The sequence below is a fragment of the Schistosoma haematobium genome, chromosome 5 (genome assembly GCF_000699445.3).
Source record: "Schistosoma haematobium chromosome 5, whole genome shotgun sequence".
In the NCBI taxonomy this organism is placed as follows: domain Eukaryota; kingdom Metazoa; phylum Platyhelminthes; class Trematoda; order Strigeidida; family Schistosomatidae; genus Schistosoma; species Schistosoma haematobium.
The window spans coordinates 10,036,830-10,064,792 of NC_067200.1; the positions used below are offsets into that span (position 1 = coordinate 10,036,830).

A 27,963-nucleotide genomic window follows, 5' to 3' on the forward strand; every position below is an offset into this window, starting at 1 on the left:
TAGCGTGGACAGAAAACACTATGGAAGCTTCTTTGACACTACGGCGTACCTGAGAAGATATTCAATATCATACGGAATTCCTATGGTGGATTAAACTGCAAAATCGTGCATAGAGGACAGCTGACAGACTCGTTCGAGGTAAATACCGGTGTTAGGCAAGGTTACTTACTCTCAGCTTTTCTCTTTTTCCTGGTGATCGACTGGATCATGAAGACGTCAACATCTGGGGGAAAGTATGGGATACATTAGACAGCTAGAATGCGGCTGGACAATCTGGACTTCACAGATGATCTGGTTCCTCTATCACACATGCAATAACAAATACAGGAAAAGATTAGCAGTGTAGCAGCAGCCTCAGCAACAGTAGGTCTCAACGTACACAAGGGGAAAAGCGAGATTTTCTGATACAACACAGCAGGCCTTAATCGGAAACTTGGAGAACCACGAAAGCCATCATCCAGAAGATAGAAGTGTTCATTAACAGCTGTCTAGGCAAAATACTTCACATCCGTTGACCAGACACTACCGGCAACAACCTACTGTGGGAGAGAACAAACCAGATCCCAGCAGAGGAAGAAATCAGGAAGTGGATAGGACGCACACTGAGAAAAGCACCCAACTGCGTCACAAAGCAAGCCCACACATGGAATCCTCAAGGCCAAAGGAAAAGAGGCAGACTAAAGAACACATTACGTCGAGGAACGGAGACAGACATGAGAAAAATGAACAAAAATAGGACAGAACTAGAAAGGAAGGCCCAGAACAGAGTGGATTGGAAAATGCTGGTCGGCGGACTATGATCTATTGGGAGTAACAGGCATAAGTAAGTAAGTAAATGAGCTCATTATGAACAAATTTCTCTGAAACATGCAAGACCGGCTTTCTGATTATTGTAACCATAAAATGTAGACCCTCCACTCTATGGTTCATTGCAGGATTGAGGGTTTGTGGTAAATATTTAAAGATACCATCCATTCGCCTGTTGCACACAATTTACAGAGACTGAGCTCAGCATTTGATACGTTTTAAACCATAATTTCCACTATATGATAGTAAGAAATAACTTTCAGTTATCATGTTAAGGGTTTTGATCATAATACAAAGGTAATTTTACTGCTCGCTATACTTGATACTTGAATTTCTCGCAGAAAACTAAAAGCCGAGTGTGGTGTGGGTTTCTTATATGCACATGAGTAGTATATAACGGTGATCAGGCATAGAATGTATTTCAGTAGAATGTCGATGATGAAAGAACGAGAACGGAACGCAGTTGGTATGAAAATGCATGAACAATTACAATGGATTGATGTTTGCAACAGGAACAGTGGAGTTTGAGACGATGAATTGATATTTTGCAAATTAACGATTGACTATATGGTTCACAGATTTTAGTGAGATGCTCTGTAATTTTGTGCTCGATTACATTCTATTGTCCTCGCTTGTGTTCTTGTTCAATACACGAGTACTCGATTCTGATTGGCTCATCCCTAAAGTGTACGTTTACTGTTTACTGAGTGTAAAAATTCTATTTTTATCACAGTACATAGCACACTGTAGGATAATCTAGCTGCTTCTATTATATACCTTGATGGTTTATCCTAAATTTTAAACAGATGAACTATTTTATTCTATTCAGTCATCTTGTTGTTTATATCTATGGTTATGGGCATATGTATATGTTAGTACGTATGTGTTTGTATGCACACTAGTATCTTCCATGTGTTAGTTAAATTGAGTAGGTCTGTTTGCCTTCATCTATCCATGTCTCTTATCGTCAATCCGCGTTAAAGGCTGTCTAAAACACATGTATTCAGAATCACTATCATATTCAACCCTTGATATACCGTTGTTTCAAACGTATCAAGTGTTAAAGAATGTAAAGTTCCGATAATCCCAAATTTGTTTAGCAAGTAAATGGTTATTATTTGTATGAGTAATTATCATTCAACTGTAGATGTTCGTTATTGAGTTTTAACTAGTTACTGTTGGTATATATTCACCTTCATACAATTTCTTGCTTTGTAATTTATTCATATAATAGGTATTTCTTCAGTACTTACTTGTTCAAATACTCAATTAGTTTGTGGTCAACATGCATCATGTCGAAATACTGATAATGGTGTAACATGTACATGTGATCCAATGTGGAAAGATGTGAATCCATCTGATCCTGGAAAGAATTGTACATGTAAGTTTTAGATAATTCATATACATATATAAATACTACAATAGTGAATGATACATTTGATAATTTTTGCCCTTCAATAGACAAATATAATATGTCTGAATATTGTGATAAAACAATCAAACCAAATGTCCATAGGTCGTTTAATTTTACAATATTCTTAGAACATAATAATGATATATTTGAATGCCTGAGTCAATTGAAACTAAACCACCATGTAAAACCTGAAAGCACTGGACGACCGTTTCGTCTCAGTATAGGACTCCTCAGCAGTGCACATCTACGATCCCGCCCTGCGGGATTTGAACCCAGGACTTATCGAACGCTTAACCTTTATATCACTGAGCCAGTATCAGACGATGTTATTGTCTGACTTCAACCAATTCACGAAATTGCGTCACCGTTCACCAAAGTGCTTCCAGGTTTTCCACGGTGGTCTAGCTTCAATTGACTCATGAATCCAACTATTAAATTGCTAAATTTTCCACAAAACTCTCTTCTCATATTCATGAATTTAATTTGGATCAATTTTAAGATCAAGCATTGTCTTTCAATTCGGAGCATCTTATCAATTTCGTACCACAGTCCCATACCCGCTCATACTCACAGAAGGATAGATTTTTTGTGATGCTTCTGTTACAGTGATTTTTTATTTGACTTTTATCTGTGATCAGGAATGATCTTTAAATTGAATTAAATTTTATAAATTACAAAAATTTATTCTAGATTAATATACTAAAAGCTGACGATGATAATTAAGCTGGATAGTTTAATGATCTAATCTGGAAACTGTAAGATTATTAGAGGGTCGCTGAAGAGTAGAGATTTTGATTTTTACAGGATGATATTATTATCATTTGTTTCACTTTGTAGTTATTATCATCTGTTGTGTGATTTATATGTAGTAACATAGATATGATAACCATTTGTCAACGAATATTCTATGTAGCATTATGCTTCGTAATATTCTATGACACTAAAATATAGTCTATGACAGTTAAAACATTGTTTGATATTTCTGGAACTTTCCAGTGAAAAATGTTGACATTAAGTGTACTGTGCTAGGCGGAAATGATAATTCGTATAGTAAGATTATTAATCTTCATCGAGTGAGGTGGTTGAATCGTGTATTTCGTATTCTAAACCATCGCCGATTTCAATGCATGATGTTAGCTAGTGTAAGAATTATTTGAAAGAAAGATAATCGGTCAAACCAAAACATGTAGGTAGACTCTGGAATCGTCGACTCTTAGTCTGAGCCGAGCAGACAGACATAGACTACCTAGTTGAAGTCTATTTAATGTCTTTGTGGCTGGAGACGTCGAGTTACAAGGTTCAGAATCGGTCATAATGGTAGAGAATCATTCACTCCTTATTATACCCTAGATCTTAAGTTTCACTAACGTTTCATACATACAATGTATTTATGTCTTCTAAGGTCATGTTCTCAATGTTCCATCTTTCTTATTATCACTCCTCTTACATTATTTTGATTGGTTGGTAAATGTTGTCATGTGACCTCTGACCAATATAACCAGCCCAGTTACCGATCGGAATTCTGATTCTAATTCATTTAGTTTTTTACCCTATAGTTTAATGTCTCTGACTTGATCAACTACATCCCTAACCTATTCGTCCATTACTCGTGAAATCTCGACTACCCTCAAACTTTGAGTCCAAAAGTAGTAACCAACCTATCTAATACACATATTTTAAACAGACGTTGTTTATATACAGATATACCGGACTGTACCACACCATAAAACAAGAAATAGCAATTATATATGAACAAGCCAAATGTGGCTGTCAGTAGGGAAGACTATAAATAATAAACTAACAATTGTAAATCATACAACAGTAGTCAATTAAACAACTGAACGCTTATAACAAATGGAATATATGTCCACAATAATCTAATTTCTTAATGATTTTACAATAAGTGTATCTATAATGATAAGCCATAATTTAGTTCTGGAAGTTACGATTCTTTCAATCTTCGTTCTTATATAACGGTAAATGAACTCGGAAAAAAAATAAGATTACATGTTTCTAATATCAAACGGGATCTACATAAAAAAGATGGACCGGGAAATTAATACAATAATATTTCCCATTGTGATTAATAAAGAGGGAGAGACATTGGTAACTTGAAAAGATCCTTGATAGTTAAGTGGACTTCCTTCACAGTCAAAAAACAGTATTTATTAGCAACAGTAGATAACTTGAACATCTTTCCTAGAATCAGTGACTAAAAATGATAAGTTTTCTAACTGAACACTAGATTCTGTTCCTAAACTCTTCTAGTAACCCCCAGGCTAGTTCTACACAGCGACTTGAACACGAGAGAAAAGATGCGAAATATGGAAGAAAACGCTTTACTCCAAAGGTTCGTTTGTGTACAGAAAATCTAGGGATTTTATAGTATTCTGGATATCCTTGGGTTTCCGGAAAACTCTGGAATGCTACTGGACATATTAGCATTGCAAGTAATCATCCAATCAGGAACTCGACATGAGACTTCTCACTTTCAAGAAGTTTCTGGCAAAACCTCTATTGAACTCTGATTGGATAAGATGCTTCTCAATGTTTTCAGAGCACTTCTTGGCTTTTTTCAAAGAGTTTTCTGGACCTCCCCAACAAAAAATAGTCCTTGACAAATGCTAAAACGTTTAGGCTATTCACACATTACATCAAATCTCTCTAAATCATTGGTTAATGTTATTCATATACAAGCTGATCAACCTACAATTTCAATGAAATATAAAGTCATTCCATCTAACAAAATAAAAAACAATATTTCAATTTGTATAGAATTGTTACAGCTTTATTTTATTTGAACACATAAAGATTGATACAAGAAGGTACCAAATACATATGTACCACACAATAAAAATAAGGTTAGTAGTAGTTATCATTGATTCATGTGAGGGCTGTAATACTGCCCGGGTGCTCAAACCAAAGCAAGGTGGCTTTCATAAGGAGCCACATCCAGAGCCTTTGACCTAGAGGTCTAATATACAAGACAGTAAGTGGAGCAACGTAAGGAGATTTAGTCTCATGGTAGCCGGTGACCAACAATAGATTCATACATAATTATTCCCTCAGGATCTTGAAGCCGATATGTACCATCGGTTTGAAATAAGGGTTTTCCAACTCCCCTAATCGAATCCTTCATATCCACCAACCTGACCACAATAATTATGAACTTAAAACTATTGAGCCTAATGATGAAAATTAGCTAGTCAGATGATAACCATTAAAAATTCAGAAAGACTTAACATCTATTTTGTAAGCTTATAGAACTGTTAGTCAATATAGAATATTCATTACATTTACATATTATTTACTTTGATTTTACTATGAAAGAATGTATTTATAAAATTTCACTGGATGAATTTGAAGTAAATCCAACAATTTGTTTGGCAATCTAGTTCAAGCTTTTTTCAAACTATTTTAATGAAACTTATAATTGCTTGAACAAGATTAGACCAAATCGCTACTCAACCCATTGCACAAGCAAGTGGCAAGCAGGACTCAGTAGCCAAGTGGATAACGCGATGGCGTTTGGAGCGAACGGTACTGAGTTCGAGTCCCAGAGTGAACATTAACTCTGAAATGCAGGTACATCCAGCTGACGAGTCGCAAACAGGACGAAACACGCGTCCTGGATTGCACTGCTAGCCACTATCCATCTTTGCTTATAATGCTTGTAAATTAAGGCAATATCGAGGCATACGCACAGTATTCACATATGCCAATAAGAGACTGATCAATTTCAGTCTTAAAACATCAATGGGAATATTCAAGTAAAACCATATCAAGTGAAACAATCAGGTATAAGATAACAGGTCTCCGATTTTGGCGTGAAATTCACCCATCCATTTGGTTAAAAATAGAGTTTTGACATTATAGCTAATGTCAGTTCGTGATGAAAATTCTAAATCTAATTCCTAACCCTAACAGTCTGTTTTACTTGTGACCGCCAATTAGGGAGCAGTGAATTATCGATCGGACTTATGACGCATAAAACACGTACAAGCAGTCTAGAGTCCCCTTATTGGTTCTACTTCCCGCCTAGCCACACCTATTAAGTCCAGAACACCAATATCAGCCTCTGATATATGAATAATGTATTTCAAGCATACTGGGTTTATATACCAACCAAACAGACCACATCGTACCATAAAATAGGAAACAACATTTATATAAGATTTGGCCCAATGTGTCTGTGAATGTTGGGAGGTAGTAATTAATAGACAGGGCATAATTCAAGAATGGTAAAACGTATAACAATGGTTCACAGGTCAAAATAAAGCTCATAATAAGAGGGACACGAATATGAATAGTTTAGTTACATAACAATTATACGATAAAAATATACGCATAGTATTGGTCCATAAATGGATCCCAAAGTTACCATCCATTATGCTTATCAGGGCATAATACCAACAACTCTAAACCATAATTATAATTCCTCACGCTGATTTATAACCCTTATTTGGTCCTAGTTATTAAGTGAACACTCTCAAGGTCCCTCTAGCGTCACTCAAAGATCGTCTATAAATTATAATTTCACTCATTCTTCATATCAACTATTTAATCAAATTTAAACGAAAGCGTCTTATATATTAATTTTATTGATTCTTTCTACCACTACCACAACCACCACCACCAACAACAACAACAACACCCTTCCCCTCGTCGTTTATTTTCTTTTCATAGTACATCCTGGAACAATTGCATTAATTGTATTCGCTGGAATATTACTTATCCTAGCTATAATTGCTATTATCTTCTTTGTTATTAAAACAAATCAAGTGAAAAAAATGAAATTAAAAACAAATACACAATCAACTTAAAAACTATACAGATTGATGGGTATCCATTATGTTCAATGACAAAGTTATTAATAACAATAATGTTTCTGTGTTTACCTAATATGAATTTCTATATTTATATTAGATTGAATTGTTATATCATACATTTTAATGCTTACTATATTAGTTTATGAATTCAATTTATAGATATCATTAGTTAAAAATTATATTCTCATTATGATTGTTACTTCTTTCATTTAATTATTAATAGTTGGGGATTTATAGAGATTGTAGTATTGTAATAGATGAATTCATGAGTCAACTTTACTTAGATTACTATTGGATACTTAGAAACACTGAACGATTGTTTCGTAATAGTATGGGATTATTTAGCGCACCTTGATGTGGTGGTCGGGCTTACCTATCGTGATGAACCAAACGAGTTATATTGGCCGAAACAATCGTTCCTCAAGATCCTGTCATGTAAGACAGGTCGGCTGAAGAAAGGTAAGACTAATAGTAGTAAACTCAAGATCCGAAGGAGAAGTTGTACTGATAACTGTACAAAGGTGTGACGGCAGTAAGGTGTTTCTTTCAGAAAACTAGCATAGCAGCGATACTGCCTTCCCAAAAGAAGGGGTGCGGTTAGAAAAGGTTGGTCCTAAAAATGAAAACCTCGTCTTATCCCACGGATATCCGTCTTCGATGGTAAGGTCCCAACAAGTACGGAACTGACATAAAAATTACTCACAAGAAGGTCGTGTATGACCGACCTCAAGCAGTTGTCCCTTGTACACTGCGGTCACGCTCTCAGGTCACTAAGATCACCTCCAACCCGATTCCCTTTTCAGGTATTTCCAGGAGAACCCTTCCACGGTGTGAGCAACCGGGAAGCGATGACCTCCCTCACAACTCTGACAGCTGACTGATTCAGCACACGCAAGGCCCGAACCTAGGACCTTCGGTCTTGCACGTAACCGCTTAACCTATAAACCACTTGGCCGGAATCCAACGGTGTTAATGTTTAACTTTAATCAATCCAGGAGTCTGCACAACCCTTTTCCATTGTTTGAGGTAAACAACCGTCTCACCACTGACACGGATTAGACTCCATTGGTCACAGCTACCTACTAGAACTCCGGGAGTTACATTTTGAAACTAGTCACTAGTGAACACATGATTGTTTTCAGTATGAGGATTTGCGGAGATTGTAGTATTAGAACAGTCGACCACCATTTAAAGTCCTGAGATTGATTCCTACTTACGGGATAATGGATGTGTGCTGCTGCGGAGTTCGATACTAAACAAAACGGTCGTCCAGTGCTTCCAGGTCTTCAGTGATAGTATGGCTTAGATAGATTCGTGAATGAAACTGTTAAAATTTACTTAATGTAAATTGGTTAAAAGTAGCTCAAAGGAAACACTAGACGATCTAAGTTTCATGTTGGTTGACACTTGTCAATAAATGTATACCTTTAATCTTGAGAGAATTATTTCTTCTTAACGGAAGTGAAATAACATCATCATTTTTCAAATCTAGAAACGTTACAACTAGGCTATTTCGAAAGTGACTATCTGTTAAACAGAATTTTCATCAAAATTACATACTTCTTATTTGATAATATTCTAAATGAAATTTCAAATCAAATTACATTATATAGTTGAAATTTCAATGTATGTTATACACCGGGGATTTAGTGTAGTCGCCAAACTTAAAACCTAAACACTGTGTATTGTTTTTGAGAGTTTGAAGTGAATTATTCTTATGGCTTCGTATATCATTCGTCCTGATAATTGTCAATAAATAACTAATAACGGTGTGTAAATTTCGGAAGACAATACTCAGCGTTGATTACAATTTACCATTGTACAACCTAGATCATTAAGCCACAAGCACACAAAGCGATTTCTAGTGGAAATGTGAATCCGAGTGAATGAGAGCGGGAAAATAAAGAGGCGACTTTTCCGACAATATTTACTGGTCGTATTCTCCTGCATTTGTTGTTGCGATTGCAATAGGAGGGCCAGATCATCTGCGACGTCTAGATCGTCCAGCTGCATCCGAGATGTCCACTGTATCCCGTTTCTCCCTTGAGATGTTGACGTCTTCATGATCCAGTCGATCACCAGAAGAAAGAGAAAGGGTGAGAGTAAGCAACCTTGCCTAACACCGGTCTTTACTTCGAACGACTTTGTCAACTGTCCTCCATGCACGGTTCTGCAGTGTAATCCATCATAGGAATTCCGTATGATATTGACTATCTTCTGAGGCACGCCGTAGTGTTGAAGAAGCTTCCATAGTGTTGTTCTGTCCACGCTGTCAAATGCCTTTTCGTAGTCAATGAAGTTGATGTAGAGTGATGAATTCCATTCAATTAATTGTTCCACTATGATCCATAGAATTGCGATTTGGTTTGTACATGATCTATCCTTACGGAATCCTGCCTGTTGGTCACGAAGTTGGGCGTCTACGAAGTCATTTATCCTGTTTAACAATACCCCGTTGAAGACTTTTCCCGGTATTGAGAGAAGATTGATGCATCTGTAGTTATCACTGTTGCTGAGATCTTTCTTCGGTATTTTGATCAGTAGTCCTTCTTTCCAGTCTGTTGGTACTTGTTCCCCATCCCAAATCTTATTGAAGAGAATGTGGAGTATCCGTGCAGTTGCCGCTACGTCTGCTTTCAGTGCCTGTGCTGGAATGTTGTCTGGTCCTGCTGCTTTGCCACTCTTGATTTGTCTGATGGCCATGCTGATTTCTTCAATTGTTGGTGGGCCAACATTGATTGGGAGGTCCGTTGTTGCTGCTTCGATGTTGGGTGTGTTCAGTGGAGCTGGTCGATTCAAGAGTTCTTTGATGTGTTCTACCCACCTGTTTCGTTGTTCACCAATGTTGGTGATTACCTTGCCTTCCTTGCTTTTCACTGGTCGTTCTGGTTTGCGGCGATTTCCAGAGAGTTTCTTTGTCGTGTCATACAGTTGTTTCATGTTTCCTTCTTTTCATACAGCATTTTCCGCCGTCGTTGCTAAATCTTCCACATATTTACGTTTGTCGGTTCTGATGCTCCTCTTCACTTGTTTGTTTATTTCCGTGTATTCAGCTTGTGCCTTGGTTTTTCTGCTCTTGTTCGACTGGTATTGATTGCTGCCTTCTTGTTCCTCATTTCTTGAATCTTATCCAGTGTATCAACAGTGATCCATTCCTTGTGATGTTGCTTCTTGTGGCCCAGGACCTCATGACATGTTGAAGAGATTGCCTCTTTGATCCCCTTCCAGTTGCTCTCCATAGTAGGTCCTTCTCCATTGAGGAGATCATGAAAAGCCTGGAACTTATTGCTTAGGACTATTTTGAGTTTGTTGAGTTTGTCAATATCCTGAAGAATGGCCGTATTGAACTTTTATGATATCGTCCGCCCCGTTTTCCAGTACTTCTTGCGTTTCAATTTCATCTTGGCGATCAGCAAGTGATGATCTGATGCTATTTCAGCTCCTCTCTTGGTTCGCACGTCCTCCATCGTCCTCCTGAACGCTTTGATGATGCAGAGATGGTCGATTTGGTTTAGTGTTGTGTGATCCGGTGAAGTTCATGTGATTTTGTGGATGCGCTTGTGTGAGAATATAATTCCACCTATGACCAGTGTATTGAAGGCACATAGGTTTGCAAATCTCTCACCATTTTCATTCATATTTCTACTAGTTCATATCGTCCCACGATGTCTTCATATCCGTTGTTCAGTTTAAACTGGGCATTTGAGATACTCTTTAGAATGGTCAAGTCTTTTGTAGGCAATTCTCTACGACTGACCGTAATTGTTGGTAGCGTCATAGCATTGAATGACGTTCATTGGAGTGCGAACGTAGTTGACAGATGACAGTCCCCCTCAGCATCCACAGATAACCAATCCAACAGTTCATTTCTCCTTGATTTTAGTAAGATACTTCGGTGAAACTCTAGTTTATGGACGACCTTTGGACGAATTGTTAAGTGACCTTGAGGACATTAGCCAATCAGAAGAGAGTTAGTATAAAGTAAAAATATATTATAAAAAGGTGATGAATTACAATGGATATTCTTCTTTTACATTATTTAAGAACTCGTTGAGGTTTGATATAGGTTCAGAAGTTTTGAAATCATAGTGGATGCGGTATAAGAACTCGTCCATATGACTCCATGATAATCGTCCTCTGGAGCCGTGGTAGGAACTTAAAAAATACTTCAGCCTAGACCACATGCCCTCAATGTTGTTTGTATGAACCCCGTCGTTGGGTCAACAAAATGACGTTTGTGCACCACAACACGATGCACAAAACCAAGTCTCGAGAGGCAACTATACGCTTTCCAATCATCGGTATAGCCGCAGCTATTGTTACTGGAGACTTTATGATCCTAATTTGCAACGATTATCATGGTTTGTCTTAGCCTTAGCCGTGACCGTGCAGAAAAAGTGCCAGTTCGAGCAGATTTTTTCTACAACATATAGTACAACGAAATACAATGTCATCGCGGCAGTCTGCACATCGTGCTGCAGTCATTTAATTGCCGCAGTCACAGACACAGGGACTTCCTAATAGTCCCATCTGCTGAAATCACTCAACGATCACCTATTCATTAAATCTGCTGTAAAACGATCGAATGTGAGCATCCCGCACTGAACTTAGCACCATGACCTTGAAATTTCTTAAACCCTTCTCATTAGCTCGTCCATAAATTAAAGTCCTACCGATAATTCTTTCGACAATTTGTAAATGTCACTCATTACTTTCGCCTCCATCTGATCTATATTCAATATGAGGACAATTATCTCACAACAATCGACATTATGCAAAAATATACTGCAAATCAGAACATCGAAAACGGTTGCACGCAATCGCAAATGAAATGTTCCAACTTTAGAATGTATCTCGTTTGATCAACTTTCTCTCATTGGCCTACTGATGCGATGGCTTTGAATGCTGCGCATTCAGGAATAAGACTTGAAAAATTGGAAATTCTGTCCGATTCCCTTGATCCACTACAACATTACACCAAATTCTATCATTTCTATTACATTCAGTGCATTAATTTAAAGTAAAATATATTATCACTTCTTTAATCTCAGTGTAAATTATCTGACCATCTGACTAACAAAAAAATATGTCTGTTGACCTCAGTTATTGACAGAAATATCAATGATTATAACTGTGTTGTCGTCAGTCACCTCACGCCATCTCATTAATCAAATAAGTTGGTATTATTCTATATCATCTATTATGTATAGTGGGCGCAATATGAATCATATTTAGAGCAAAAAAACAACGATTTCTAACAATAACTTGATGATTAGCCACACGTTCAGAAAAAAGATGAGTGAAATTCTCATTTTTCAAAAGATTACTACTTTCTATAAACAAAATGAAGTGAAAACAAATCTCTCGGCTGTCAATTCATAGAAGGCTGTGCTCCATCTATGAATAAACACTGTAGCCATTGACCGTCTAATTTCAGATGAATTTAGTGGTTGATGATCCTGATTCTTTGAGACTCGACTAGTTATTACTTCCTGTGTACATCGGTCTATGAGACTGTGGTGAATCATCCTGGTGATAAAATCCACATCACCTTCTGTGTTCCATTTTATATCAATCACTGTGGCGGATAAACTCATCCTCATCTGATATTCTGAATAAACACATTTTACCATTGACCAAATGTATGTTTTCACTGAATATTGACTATGGTTGCATATCATGGTTCAATGTGAGCGATCAAAGTTTACGTGAGGTTGAATACATTTTGACATGTCATTTTGTGCTGAAGTTTGCCCTCACTTTCCAACAGATTTGAAATGCGCTCTTTTGCAAAGAAGCATTCGCAGTTGAATATTTAAATAGCAAGTCAGGTTTGCACTGTCTCGCCAATTTCAGATTCATCGTTTTGGATGATTTTATTAAGGAGATAATTTAATTGAGCTAGACAATGTTCGGTGTTTGTAGACTGTCGGCAGAAAATCGTGTAGTCCGGTTTCATAGTAGTTGGTACAAGTCGGTATGTTATACTCTCAATCTTGAAGAAACCAATACTCCTCGTGTAATTCAAACTCATATCAGTCAATTTCGCAGTATGAAAATTTGCTGCTACGTTACTGTAAACACAACTGACATCTTGTAGGACATAGATGTTTATATTTATTGATCAAAGCACAATTGCTGATGTCCTGTTTGTCTAGGAATTAAATACTGATGGAATTCCGTCAATTAGGTCTATCATCAAGTATTATTTCTAATGCAGTCAAACAAGTGGTGAGCATCCCACAGGAAGTAGTCTGCTCACCAGATAGTGAATTCAAAGTTCTGCGTACACTTCTTATTAATATTTTCCACATTTCTCCAGGATGACTTGCGTGAGGTTCATTGTAGTGCATTCTATGTTCCATCTGGTCAGTTCTTTGGCCACTATTTTATTTTTTAAGTTCGGCAATAGAAGTTGTGACTCCTTTCCCATCTCAACAAAGTTAATTCCTCTATCACCGTACATCTTCTTTGGCAACTCTCTGCGAGTTAAGAATCGCAACAATGCCGCTTAAATAGGCTTCGGATCTGTTACACTAATGCTCAAAGCTTACTCAGTAAGCGACCGGAACTAGGTGTACAGATTGATTCTTCAAAGCCAGACATAACTACAGTCACAGGACAAAAGAAGAGGAAATATTCGTACACTATGAAGGGACAGTATTGCTGCATCATTAGTGCAGGACGACTTTGGTGAGGCTCAAGTTTTCTCGAACTACTTTACCATAGAAGCACCGTTCACGTCAGCGCACACAAATCCCCCACACATACACTATATAGCGTGATCATTAAAGAACTCGATGTCTCTGGTCTGCTAAATAAGCTTGACATAGGTAATCTACGGAGCCCGATGAATTTAATCCTAGTCTACTGAAGGAATTGTCTAACTTCGTTGCAAACTCTTCAAGTATATGTTTTAATCTATCCGTAATGCAGGATCGTTGACTGAAAGACTGAAAGAACACCATAGTTAGTCCTGTCTTCAAAACAGGTACGAAACACAAACCTGAGAATTACCTCCCCGTTAGCCTAACTAGTGTGGTTGTTAAAATTTGAGAAAATATTATTCAGAAGGAGCTTTTTAGTACCTCGGTGAAAACCGGATCCTTTCGGAGAAGCAGCACGGCTTCAGAATAAGTTATTCTTGTCTCACTAACTTACTAGTCGCTCGTGAAAGCTGGTGCGCTCTTAAGGATTAAAAGCTGCCTGTGGACGTAGCCTACATTGATTCCAGCCAAGCTTTTGACAAAGTTCAGCACAACCGGCCGTTATATAAGCTAAGAAATGTCTGTATTGGAGGCAATCTATTGATGTCGATAAAAGACTTCTTAGTTGTCGCCAACAAGGAGTACGGGTGAACTCGAAGTTATCTATCTGGGAAACTGTGCTTAGTGGAGTGCCCCAGGGAACAGTTTTGGGACCAGTGCTATTCCTCTTGTATGTAAATGACCTTCCTTGTCTCCCATCATCATCATCGATCTTGCTATATGTTGACGATGTCAAGATATGTAGAACGATATGATTTAAGGGTGATAGTTTGGAACTCCTTAATGACCTGAAGAAATTACCTGAATGATCTTAAACCTGGCAGTTGCGGATAAATACTTCCATGCGTGTTGTGATGCATATCGGTCATCAAGGTTCAAAAACATACACGATGAATAACACTGAGCTACCTGTCGTCCAGACTTAGTAGTCATCCCTAGCCAAGACTTAAAGACTACTGCACACTGCCGTGGAATTAATTACCTCAGCACGTGGTTGAGGCTCACTCTGTCGACTCTTGCAAGATAAAGTTGAATCAACTTGGAGACCACCATTGCCGGGACTAACACAGGCCGTCGGAAAGACGTCTGTTAATAGTGCGCAAGGAACTTGTAGATGGATTCAGTCAGTCAGTCAGCTACAACGTAGGACCAGGCACATATGTGCATCGGTCCAGGTTGCCATACCTAATTAGCACATCAAGATGAACACTGGATTCATAGAAGTGGTTAGGTCAAAGGTGATAATATATAAGAGAAAGATTGAAAATGAGGATACGGTACAGGAAGAAAGAATTAGTTAGTAGAATGAAAGATATGAAGTGATTTTAATCTCTTAGTTTAAGGGAAGAAAAGGAGTATATACATCGACGCCATTGTGATCGATTCTGAGCCATGTCACCAAGAGTCTCCAACCATTGGTTAAGAAAGTCACGCAGATCCCAATCAAGTAGTCTGCATCTACCAACATGGCTCAGACTAGAAGTTAGTGACTTCAAGCACTGATGCCACGTTTTGGTTTGGCCGCCCCTAACTTTCTTCCAACCATCCCCTACCCCGGTTAGCATTGCACGTCGTGGTAATTGGTGTTCAGGCATACGTAATACGTGGCCCAACCATCTCAGTCGATGAAGATTCATAACCTCATCAACTGATTTACCATCATTCCCTAATACCCTGCGTCTAACCTCACTATTCCTTACCCGGTGATCCCAGCAGATGCCAGCAATATTTCCAAGGCATCTGTGGTCAAATACTAGAAGCTTACGGGTGTGTTCTACTCTTAAGGGATGGATTGTTCCAATGTTAAAGCTTTTTAATATGCAAACGTAATGCTTTCGAAATTTTCGCCCCAGTTTAACCATAATCGTGTCAAAATAATCTATCCCCGTTGTTGCGAATAAAAAACCGAGCGTCGTCCGCGTGGATGGTAGGTCTCCGATCAGTTGTGTCAAAATATCCGCCTGCACGAACCAGGTTGTCAATTACGATCGATCGTAACTCACTGATCACATGATTCCTAGCAGTCATATTGTATGAAGTCTTGTGTCATTTTATTCAACTTCCTCGAATTTTCGCTTTTTTGCGTTTCTAACAAATCCTTCTCGGCATTTACCAGTCTATTAAGCGAAAAAGGTTCACTCCTTATTGCTCTCTTGAAGAGGTAATGCTTGAATAGAGTGAGTCAAGCTGTACATTGTTTAAGTTTGGTCCTCGACGAAAAATACGATACAAATATATCTGAAGGAAAAACTACAGTCTTGGTGTTCAAGGCTGCAACGTTCTTCATCTCCAGCTCGAAAGGGAATCCTCATATCTCATTTCGTTTAGATCCAGATCATATATTCTTTTCGGTTATTAGAAATTCGTGTCCTGAAAGCTAAATCAGCAAAGTTTATAGTTGATGGCACGTACGTTCATTGTGATGGCCCTATTTGTTCGCGGATGAAATTGATTCTATCAGCTACATATGCCCTGAAGCGTGAGGTTGTACTGAGTATGTAGTTTAATACCAACATGGAGCCAGTCCAGAAGTAGATTTCAGTCACGTCTTTCAGTTTCATTCCTTCCAGTACTTACCTCGTTTATTATGTTCTGGATCATTTATCACATAAATGGTTCAATTAACATCGTTCATGTTTGTGGAATTATGGCTATCACATGTCATATATCTCCGACATATTTATAAACTGCCCGTACACTGAACAACCTGGTAAATAAATTGGCGGTCTAGCAGCACGCGTGGGCACACAAAGCGTTAGTCTAAGCAGTCAAGCAAACCTCCTGCATTCTGATAACGGCATGGTGGCAACCGTCTCAGCATTGGCAACGGTTAGCAACTCTATCATAGACATAGGTTTAAAGTCATAATTTTGGTAGAATGAATTTATTTTCTCGTTATGCAACATTTGTTTATTCATGGCATCTGTACTCAGTAATCGTCATCTTCCTACTTATTTAGAGACAGTCTGGACGAAACATCAGGCTACGTCTACAGGCAGCTTTTAGTCCTTAAGAGCGCACCAGCTTTCACGAGCGACTAGTAAGTTAGTGAGACAAGAATAACTTATTCTGAAGCCGTGCTGCTTCTCCGAAAGGATCCGGTTTTCACCGAGGTACTAAAAAGCTCCTTCTGAATAATATTTTCTCAAATTTTAACAACCACACTAGTTAGGCTAACGGGGAGGTAATTCTCAGGTTTGTGTTTCGTACCTGTTTTGAAGACAGGACTAACTATGGTGTTCTTTCAGTCTTTCAGTCAACGATCCTGCATTACGGATAGATTAAAACATATACTTGAAGAGTTTGCAACGAAGTTAGACAATTCCTTCAGTAGACTAGGATTAAATTCATCGGGCTCCGTAGATTACCTATGTCAAGCTTATTTAGCAGACCAGAGACATCGAGTTCTTTAATGATCACGCTATATAGTGTATGTGTGGGGATTTGTGTGCGCTGACGTGAACGGTGCTTCTATGGTAAAGTAGTTCGAGAAAACTTGAGCCTCACCAAAGTCGTCCTGCACTAATGATGCAGCAATACTGTCCCTTCATAGTGTACGAATATTTCCTCTTCTTTTGTCCTGTGACTGTAGTTATGTCTGGCTTTGAAGAATCAATCTGTACACCTAGTTCCGGTCGCTTACTGAGTAAGCTTTGAGCATTAGTGTAACAGATCCGAAGCCTATTTAAGCGGCATTGTTGCGATTCTTAACTCGCAGAGATTTGCGGAAGAAGATATACAGTGATAGACGAATTAACATTGTTGGGTAAGAGAAGGAGTCACAACTTCTATTGCCGAACTTAAAAAATAAAATAGTGGCCAAAGAACTGATCAGACGGAACATAGAATGCACTACAATGAACCTCACGCAAGTCATCCTGGAGAAATGTGGAAAATATTAATAAGAAGTGTACGCAGAACTTTGAATTCACTATCTGGTGAGCAGACTACTTCCTGTGGGATGCTCACCACTTGTTTGACTGCAATAGAAATAATACTTGATGATAGACCTCATTGATGGAATTCCATCAGCATTTAATTCCTAGACAAACAGAACATCAAAAAATGTGCTTTGATCAATAAATATAAACATCTCTGTCCTACAAGATGTCAGTTGTGTTTACAGTAACGTAGCAGCAAATTTTCATACTGCGAAATTGACTGATATGAGTTTGAATTACACGAGGAGTATTGGTTTCTTCAAGATTGAGAGTATAACATACCGACTTGTACCAACTACTATGAAACCGGACTACACGATTTTCTGCCGACAGTCTACAAACACCGAACATTGTCTAGCTCAATTAAATTATCTCCTTAATAAAATCATTCAAAACGATGAATCTGAAATTGGCGAGACAGTGCAAACCTGACTTGCTATTTAAATATTCAACTGCGAATGCTTCTTTGCAAAAGAGCGCATTTCAAATCTGTTGGAAAGTGAGGGCAAACTTCAGCACAAAATGACACGTCAAAATGTATTCAACCTCACGTAAAATTTGATCGCTCACATTGAACCATGATATGCAACCATAGTCAATATTCAGTGTAAACATACATTTGGTCAATAGTAAAATGTGTTTATTCAGAATATCAGATGAGGATGAGTTTATCCGCCACAGTGATTGATATAAAATGGAACACAGAAGGTGATGTGGATTTTATCACCAGGATGATTCACCACAGTCTCATAGACCGATGTACACAGGAAGTAATAACTAGTCGAGTCTCAAAGAATCAGGATCATCAACCACTAAATTCATCTGAAATTAGACGGTCAATGGCTACAGTGTTTATTCATAGATGGAGCACAGCCTTCTATGAATTGACAGCCGAGAGATTTGTTTTCACTTCATTTTGTTTATAGAAAGTAGTAATCTTTTGAAAAATGATAATTTCACTCATCTTTTTTCTGAACGTGTGGCTAATTATCAAGTTATTATTAGAAATCGTTGTTTTTTTGCTCTAAATATGATTCATATTGCGCCCACTATACATAATAGATGATATAGAATAATATTATAATATTTGATTAATGAGATGGCGTGAGGTGACTGACGACAACACAGTTATAATCATTGATATTTCTGTCAATAACTGAGGTCAACAGAAATATGTTTTTGTTAATTAAATGGTCAGATAATTTACACTGAGATTAAAGAAGTGATAATATATTTTACTTTAAATATTTGCACACAATGTAACAGAAATGATAGAATTTGGTGTAATGTTATAGTGGATCAAGGGAATCGGACAGAATTTCCAATTTTTCAAGTCTTATTCCTGAATGCGCAGCATTCAAAGCCATCGCATCAGTAGGCCAATGAGAGAAAGTTGATCAAACGAGATACATTCTAAAGTTGGAACATTTCATTTGCGATTGCGTGCAACCGTTTTCGTTGTTCTGCTTTGCAGTATATTTTTGCATAATGTCGATTGTTGTGAGATAATTGTCCTCATATTGAATATAGATCAGATGGAGGCGAAAGTAATGAGTGACATTTACAAATTGTCGAAAGAAGTATGTTATTAAAATCAAGGAGAAATGAACGGTTGGATTGGTTGTCTGTGGATGCTGAGGGGACTGTCATCTGTCAACTACGTTCGTCTGGGTTCTTGAGTCGAACTCCATTAGGATCAGTTACAGTTATGACAAATTCCGATGGAGAGATCGGTCTTTTTCGATCAGGATTATATAACTCCACTAATATGTACATAATTTTTTTCCTAGTTAAATTGAATCAGTTCGTATTGTGGAATGTGTATGAAATTCAGTTTGACTGACAGGCATAAACCGAATTGCGTAAAACACTGGTTGACAAATAAGATTTTACACGATAGAAAGAAGCCAACGTTTCGTGGTGTGCTAATTGATTATATTAAAACGTTCAATGATTCTATTAAAGGAAATTCATCCATGATGAACAATACTTTATTCAACGAATATTGAAGCCAATCTGAACATTGGATTATGGAATGATTCGAATAATAGACAACTGAGGTTGTCTGGAATGAAATAAGTGTAGCTGTGTCTTCAATTCAACAACCGTCATAAATTTGCTGTAAACTATCATATTATCATACTAAACTGACCAAATTGTCATCAGAGTGTTGAGGAAGATTGTCCGAAGTAAAATCATAATGGTTTTCGTAATCTCACTATTCAAACGTTGATGTTTATGCAAAACTCAAACCAGCTTGGTTTATAAAGGGCCAGATAAAAGCAATTCGCAGTTCCATCTTGGCACATCTTATTGATAGCGGTCATGCCGTAAATAAATCGAAATCATTTCGAGTTATCTGTCGCATACCTCCATCGTTCCCCAACGGAGTTCGTTCCCGCCTCCTACATATAGCTGAAGCCATGGGAATTCGTACATATAACCCGAATTTATGTGTACAGAAGAAATTCGTAACACTCCTATCCCTTCCATGGCCAGTTATAACTTAACTAACGACATATATATTTTTTAATTTTTTTAGATTTTTTACTATTATCATTACTTATTTATTTTATTCTATTTTGTTATCATTAACCTTGTATTCTTTACTATCTGATTATTTACACACATCTTATTACGTAATGATGTTAATGTTTTGGTGTTGACTATTCCTAGTCTATTTACCCATATTTGTCTGGATGTGGATGTGGATGTGCACTGCTGAGGAATGGCCGTCAAGTGCTTCCATGTTTTCCATGGTGGTTTAGCTACAATTGACTCGTAATTTCAACCAGTGAAAGAATTCATTTTATTGAAATGAAATTCAAACATAAAAATGTGAATTTAGTCATCTGATGTAAGCAGTGTGTGCTACTTTGATTTTAACTAATCAAATCAAAACTATGCATCGTTGAAAACCAATTCACAGTTTATTAGAAGTAACACAATGTTTGTTCATCAAAATATGAGCAGTAATTACTTAGTTTAAATTATTGTCAGTCCTATCCAAAATAGTTTTCACCAATAGGGGTCAGGAATTTTCAACCAACTGTGGATCAATATCAGGCTTATTACCTCAATAATGTATGAATATTGCATAACAATGAGTTCATCTCCTATGACGATTGTTTAATAATTATTAAATGATTTTATGAAATTTGATTATCTTAATGGTTCATCTGAATCATCCAATCTGAAAGAGACATACAAACACTCAAAAAATTCTATATAAACTCAACACGTTCTACCAACGTTTTAAACAAGAAAATGATGTGAGTATTGACTGTACAGTTAAGGCAAATGAGTGTATTATATCAATTTCAATTTGATCTAATGACATAACATTGTTCTATTCATCTGAACTATTTCAGATATACATTTTCATTTGGTCAGTTGGTAGCGATCTGTTCAATCATTGTCTTCACATCGGAATTTTTTGACTGCCATGAATTTTGTGAAAAATCTGAAGTTCTTAATAATGGAAAAGTAATTTTCCAAACTGATACATACAAATATGTAAGTCATCAATCAGGTTCCAATACAAATATTCAGTCTCATTATTATCACTATTCCCAGTTAATTCGCCGTAATCAGACCTTTCCATATATTAGTGGAAATTTTGAGAAATTGGTTATTGATTGGGTGAGTTAACTACATTTTGCAACAGAGATGCTAATCCATATGTTTACATATTTCTAGGAAAGAGATGTGGAATTCCCTTTACATTTTAAGGTGCTGATCTCGAAAAATTCCGTTTAGATTCATCTGGTAAGAGAATTATTTTCCTCGAATTAAAGTTTTTACTGAGATTTGTTCACTCACATTTCAATTCCATGAAACAAAGTCGCTTTCATTACTTCAATAGATCAGTTTTATGCAGTTTTTTAACATTCAGAACATCTAACGATGTATTTCCTTGTTCAAGTTGTAAATAGTTTGATGCGTTGTAGCAAACTAATTACAGTTCATGCAATTCATTCTAGTCTCTAGTTAATTTCAAAGTCTTTCATTCAATCACAGTAGATTATCAATCAAATTGCATGTTTTCATTTGATAAACACAGGTGCAATTCATTTAACAATTCAAGACGGTACTGGAGTAATTTATAATAAGATCAACGTCAATTTTTTGGTTCAGACTGAGACTTTAGTTGGAGGTGAGTTCGTTTTCATTCCTCATTTTTATTTTGCATAAATGATTCGGCATCTAACTTGATTATTTCATGAGAGCTGACTAGTACACAGTGATTATTTTATTTCTGTGATATAATGCTGTAAACTGCGTTCACAACACGTATTCATTACTGTGAAGTGATTCACTCCAAAACAGACACACAATGTATTTGCTAAGGTGGAAATTATCTACTCTTCAAGCTCTTCGAACTACCACAAAACTCATATTTCATCAATACGATACTTCTTGATAGATTGAACGAATCAAGCTGATCACAGGTGCAATAATAAGCGATGTTGTGTGGGAAATCATTTTGGATTATTGAAGCACATTAACTATCAATTTATATTTGATGTCCTCCAAATCTTTCTGTCAATTACTTGGTTCTTAGAAGTTCAGTCCCTCTTATTCACTGTCGTTGAACTATTGGATATTAGGCACCGTCTCGATTATCATAATCGTTTGATCATGAAGTTTGACCTCATGCACCATCTCAAACATCCAATCAACTAACAATCACAAATAATGTGCTAGTACAACATGATTGATTCGAATTAGAACACCTAGAACATCAAAATGAATGGCATTCATTTTAGTCACTTACCGAAATTGATGTCATTGGGGTAACATTTCCTGGCAATAATTAGTTCAGTTAAGAATATACTGTTCATTGCGAATGCCATCGCAATCCATGTTCACAAACCTAACCTTTGCACTGAAAAGAGATTTGTACAACCACTTTCTCTGCCTTGGTCATCAGTATAAGATTTCCTTCAAAAGAACTATTTCCCATACTTCTTCAAGTTTTTCTTCTAATTTTTGTAATTTCGTTTCTGTTGTTTTTGAACTTTGTAAATTTTCAACACTCTTCTCTTGATTCTGTTGTGTACAGAGAAATAAGAAGCCTTGACAAACTACGAAAGCTATTTCTTGGGACGCTATTTCATTTTATTCAAACGTTGTAAAATACTGACATTTATTTTTGTCCCTATTTTATCCCACAGAACATGAGCTTTCGTTCGTTGTATCATTCATTTTCATACCCCATTATGTTACGAAACTATTGTAATTTAAACATAATATTTTGCACCTTATTTTCTACCCTAATTCCCAGTTTTGGACATAACTGTATTTTCCCAAATTATCGTACGTTGTGGTCAGGATATTCACTTATTTCTTCATGTACCTTTTTGCACTAACCCGAATTCAGAATTCAGAGTGTTCTAACTGTCTTGTCTTCTCTTACTTGCGTGCTTGCCAGCCAGTCAGGTTCTAGAATAGATTTCTCTCTACCACATCTTGAACTCCTGCGTACTAGCCTCAAGGTTAAATCGCTCAGGCTATCGCGTCATCGTCATAATCTAGACTAGACAAATCAAGGTCAAGCCATAACAAAATATCGACGGGGTAAAAGCGATCCAAGGTCATAACAGATTCTTACGTAACTACTATTCTATTGACCATCAATTATAAAATCCTGTTCCTTCTCTTTTTCTTATATTACACAACGTAGCAATTTTGAATATTAATAATCCTCTTTCTTCCAATTACTCAATGTGAATTTCAATGTCATTACGTTATTATTATTATTACGTAACGTCTCCACTGGATGAGTATTATATCATTAGTGCAAATCATACTTATGTATATTAGTGTAGAGTTATGATGAAAAACTAATTGAAAAGAAGTTTCTTCGCTCAATTCATTCCTCCTTTATTGACAAAATGACAAAATGGGAATTTCCACTACGTACTGTTCAATTGGAATAACAGAATTTCACAAAATGATTTTGTATGTTTATTGTCGAATATGCATTAACGGTTGTTTAGTTGGCCAAAAGCTTACAAGCCCAACATTTCAGTTGATTGGATTTAAACGTTCATCATATGAGTGAAATTATAATGCAGATCACTGAGACTCTCATTTAGTTGAACTAATTCACTTAAATCTTGAAAAGAAGATCATAATTTGTGTTCAAACACATTTTGTGTTAAAAAGTGGGTGTTTATTGAAAGAGGTAAATATTTATTATACACATACATGAACACAAATTTACTTTGCTTTCATTATTTCAGAGGACTTTTTCGCTGTCAGAAAGTCTTCTCCTACAAACATTGATAATACAAGTATGTATCCATATCCATGATTGTTTGATCACATGTGAACTACTAACACTTTACATCATCATTATTGATTGTTATTACTCAAATGTTTTCTATACAGTTTGAGTCATTGAATTCATCTTAAAAAACTAACAGAAGTATAAAAGTGTAACCATTCTACAAAATCAGACACTAAATACACATAGAATTCATTGATTGTTTGTAGATATATTTGATGGAAACTTAATGAATAATTGACATACGTTTGGATACATTAGGTCGTTCTATCATTTCATTTGTAGATAAACGAATACAGAGATTCATCACCATTGACAGGTTTCAAAGGAACATGATGAGAAGTCTGTTTAAAAAGAATTGTACATATTATTACCAATGCAACGGCAGAACTGTTACCAGTTCATCATTCACTCTACATCTTTTTCATTCCTACTTGAGTATGAGCTAGACCCTCGAAAGTTATTTCATATTCAACACATTCATAGCACCCATTTAACAACAGTCTGTCAACCAGCTTTCACTAGATGGTGAATAGTCAAATATCGAAGGATTGAGGTGCCTTGTTAAATAATGATTGCGAATTCCGACAGTTTAGTTTAAAACAATGAACGACGTCAATTTCGATTGACATTTCTCAGTATTGAGACTTTAATAGAATGGACATTTTCAACCGACTCATTGCTGATTTCAATGGTCACTTAATCACGTATACACGATACTGTTAATTGACAAGCGCATTGTTGTAACCCCTTGTGAAATTACCCATGTTTCCATTGAATGAAAACAATGACACACATACAAAAAATTATATTTTTATATTCTACCAACAAAGTGACATCAGTCATTACGTAAACAATCATCAATGTAATATGCAGTTCCATGAAACAATCTTCAATTTATTGAAATGATTAACAAAATAGGAAGTGTATTTCATAAAAAACGAAAATAAAAATAACACAGTCAACTTGATGAACAAAATTGACAAACGGTTTGTGGGGACTATGGATGAACTCTCCTTCTTCTGTAGAACCATAGCCAAATGCCACAACCAACGCATAAAATAAGGAAAGATATAACCAATGGTACAACGATGTACACGTATGGCAGTGATTTTCTTTTCTCAATGTCTTCAGTTGTATCTGTAGTGATGTTCTGAAATGAACGAAATAGTATAATGCTTACAAAATATCAAATATTTACCAAATGTGATTCAGTGCTTGGACTAGTCTTCTTCAATTCATTTCTGAGATCAGTTTCATTAGTTGCTGGAGATGTTAGTTCAGTGGGAACCTCAACAATCGAACTCTTCAGAAGAAATAAACAGTAAAAATATAGTTAAATATCAAATATTTCATCATTCATTAAACACCATTGTCAGTATTGATGACACAAGTGAATTCAACAATTAGTTACATAATTTGCATTTGCATTATGTGATTAATGAATAATGATTCAGGATATCTGTTACCGATTTAACAGTCAATGTGATAAGTACACACTATCCAACAACTAACTGACGACTTTTGTTTGGGTGATGAAATTTGCTTGCTGGATGTCACATTTTATCACAATCTATACATTATTCAACAAACTTATGGTTGTCGGCTTTATTGATAAATTCATTCAGAGTACACATTTCTGAACAAGGAATGAGAAATACTTACTTCTGTACTTCAACAATGGAACTACGAACTTTCACTCATTATCCGAACACGCTACACAATTTTCAACAGATTACACTTCATCATTCAAACTGATTTCATCTGTATTCTTCAACAGTTCGCGTAGATATACGGTTTCATATTGAACATCGGAAATCACTACACATTCTATGAGCTAAAGAATTACCATCTTTCCAGGCATTAGTGTTAAACAACTCTTCTATTCATTTTTGAATATCCACATGGAAATAGTGCATTGCATTCATATGTGCTTAAATATCGTATGAGTTACTTTGATTTATGCACTTACGGTACAATAGAAATCACTACTAATTCATAATCACACAAGTGTTCTTCCGAAAAAGATTGCAAATTGGAATATCGTTAAATTAAGAACGATCTTTGAAGTCTACCAATTGCTTACTTTCATCTGGCAACCATTCACTTCGATGACATGAACATCCTTATCGTTTCTTGTAATGCATGTATTGGCTCTTTCACACCAAATGCACTTTGTATCTGATGTCCCTCTGCCTAGACATGCTTCAGTCGAATTGTATTTGGACAATCTTCAGTGAAAAGAAGAAGGTGAATGCATTTCAAGTTATCAAACGAAATATAAATGAATTACAAAAGAAATGTAACTGTAACTCAATGATGGCGATTTCGGAGTGAAATGAGTATTTCATTCTCTGGACATTTGTCATCACACACTTTCAATGTCATTCACATTTCCTGAAAACATGTTGGAATTGAATAAAATTACGTTGTATGTTGAACGATGAAATTTGTCAGGCGAATGTCACGGATGACAATGACTGTTAATATTAGAAAAGAAATGTACACGCTAGACGGTTGACGAATCTCGTTCTTGCTTTATGATTAACATATTTCGTGTATACCATCTTTACATATGCAAAACGGAGAATAACATTGTTATGTAACTCTAACTGACTATTAATAAGCCGATGCACGAACGTCAGTTGTACTAAGGGAGAAACTTTACTCCTTCGATCTGTCGCATTTGTAGGATGAAGTAAAAGTTTTGGAAATTAAGATATTGTTTCCAAGGCAATTACAGTTTCATGAAGTGTTTCTCCAATGTGAATTCCTCGGAAAAATCCGATATTGCATGAACCAAATGAAAATCAAATGACACTTCCCAGTCAATGCACAATCAACTAACAGACTGACATCATCTCATCCATCGTCTTGCGACATTTTGTTCAAGTAAATTTCATCAAACTGAGGACTTCTGTTGTAGTTCAAAATGTGTCTATAATCATTTTAAATATTCAGCAGTGAGTCGTCGTTTGATGTAACGTCAGTTGAGACTAATGGCTTGATACCATTTAATAACTGTCTGAAATCATACATGAAATTTTCAATTTTGTGAAGCGAAAGTGATGCATTCAAGTGTGAAAATAGTAAACTCTGATAAAATATGGTTTGACATACCACCGAGAACTTCATATTCCACTAAAGTTCCACTTCTGATCCATTCATCAGGAACAATTATTTGAGGCCCTCTCGAAGCTAATGTGATTAATTTTACAGAAGATAATAGCAAAAATTCTGATTTCCATTTTGGATATAACATGTTGTTTGTTCGTTTAAGAAGCAATCAAAACAAGAAACTGTTTATTATGTGATTACAGATACAATGACGGTCAAATAACATAATTATGAAATATGCTCTACATCGCTTAAGGTTCCAATCACAAGATTGACGTTGAATTTTCAATAGACAGAAGCATTGGGACAGTGAGTTTGCCTGATTATTCAGACACTATTACACACAATTTTCCTCAGCACTTCATCGACACTTCCATCAATTGATTGTACAAACAAAAACAACTGAATACCGTGGACTGTAAGAAACACAAATTCGGTCACCATTATAAAGTACAGAAAATCTCAACGTTGACATAGTGATGATCGTGTACAAACAGCAGTTGATGCAATCAAGATAATTCACGTGATACACTCGAATTGGAAGATATCTTTCTATTATGAGAACGTAAGTTGAGCATATGAATGGACTATTCTATTATTTCATGCATATCAGTACTGCCAAATACATCAAAATATATTGAAAAGCATAAAACTACACCAACATTTTGTATTGTGCATACAGACTTAATGAAAATATTAATAATCCGTTAATGACACAGTTTATTCTAGCACCTTTTAAAATAAAAATAAAAATGAATTGGTGTAATATGTTAAGAAATTCTGATACCTTCGGGCC

At 36.3% G+C, this 27,963-nt stretch overlaps 1 protein-coding gene across 1 annotated transcript in view; it reads left to right on the forward strand.

Annotated features, from left to right (window-relative positions):
- The window catches only part of AK2_3 (Adenylate kinase 2, mitochondrial), a gene marked incomplete at both ends in the record, with an annotated part of 54,395 nt that extends 47,351 nt beyond the window's left edge, over positions 1 to 7,044 (forward strand). Inside the window, 2 exons of the mRNA XM_051219536.1 lie at positions 2,042 to 2,188; positions 6,908 to 7,044. Coding sequence (XP_051064859.1) covers positions 2,042 to 2,188; positions 6,908 to 7,044 — 284 coding nt within the window. The remainder of the gene's footprint in view (positions 1 to 2,041; positions 2,189 to 6,907) is intronic.
- Positions 7,045 to 27,963: the final 20,919 nt, after the last annotated feature.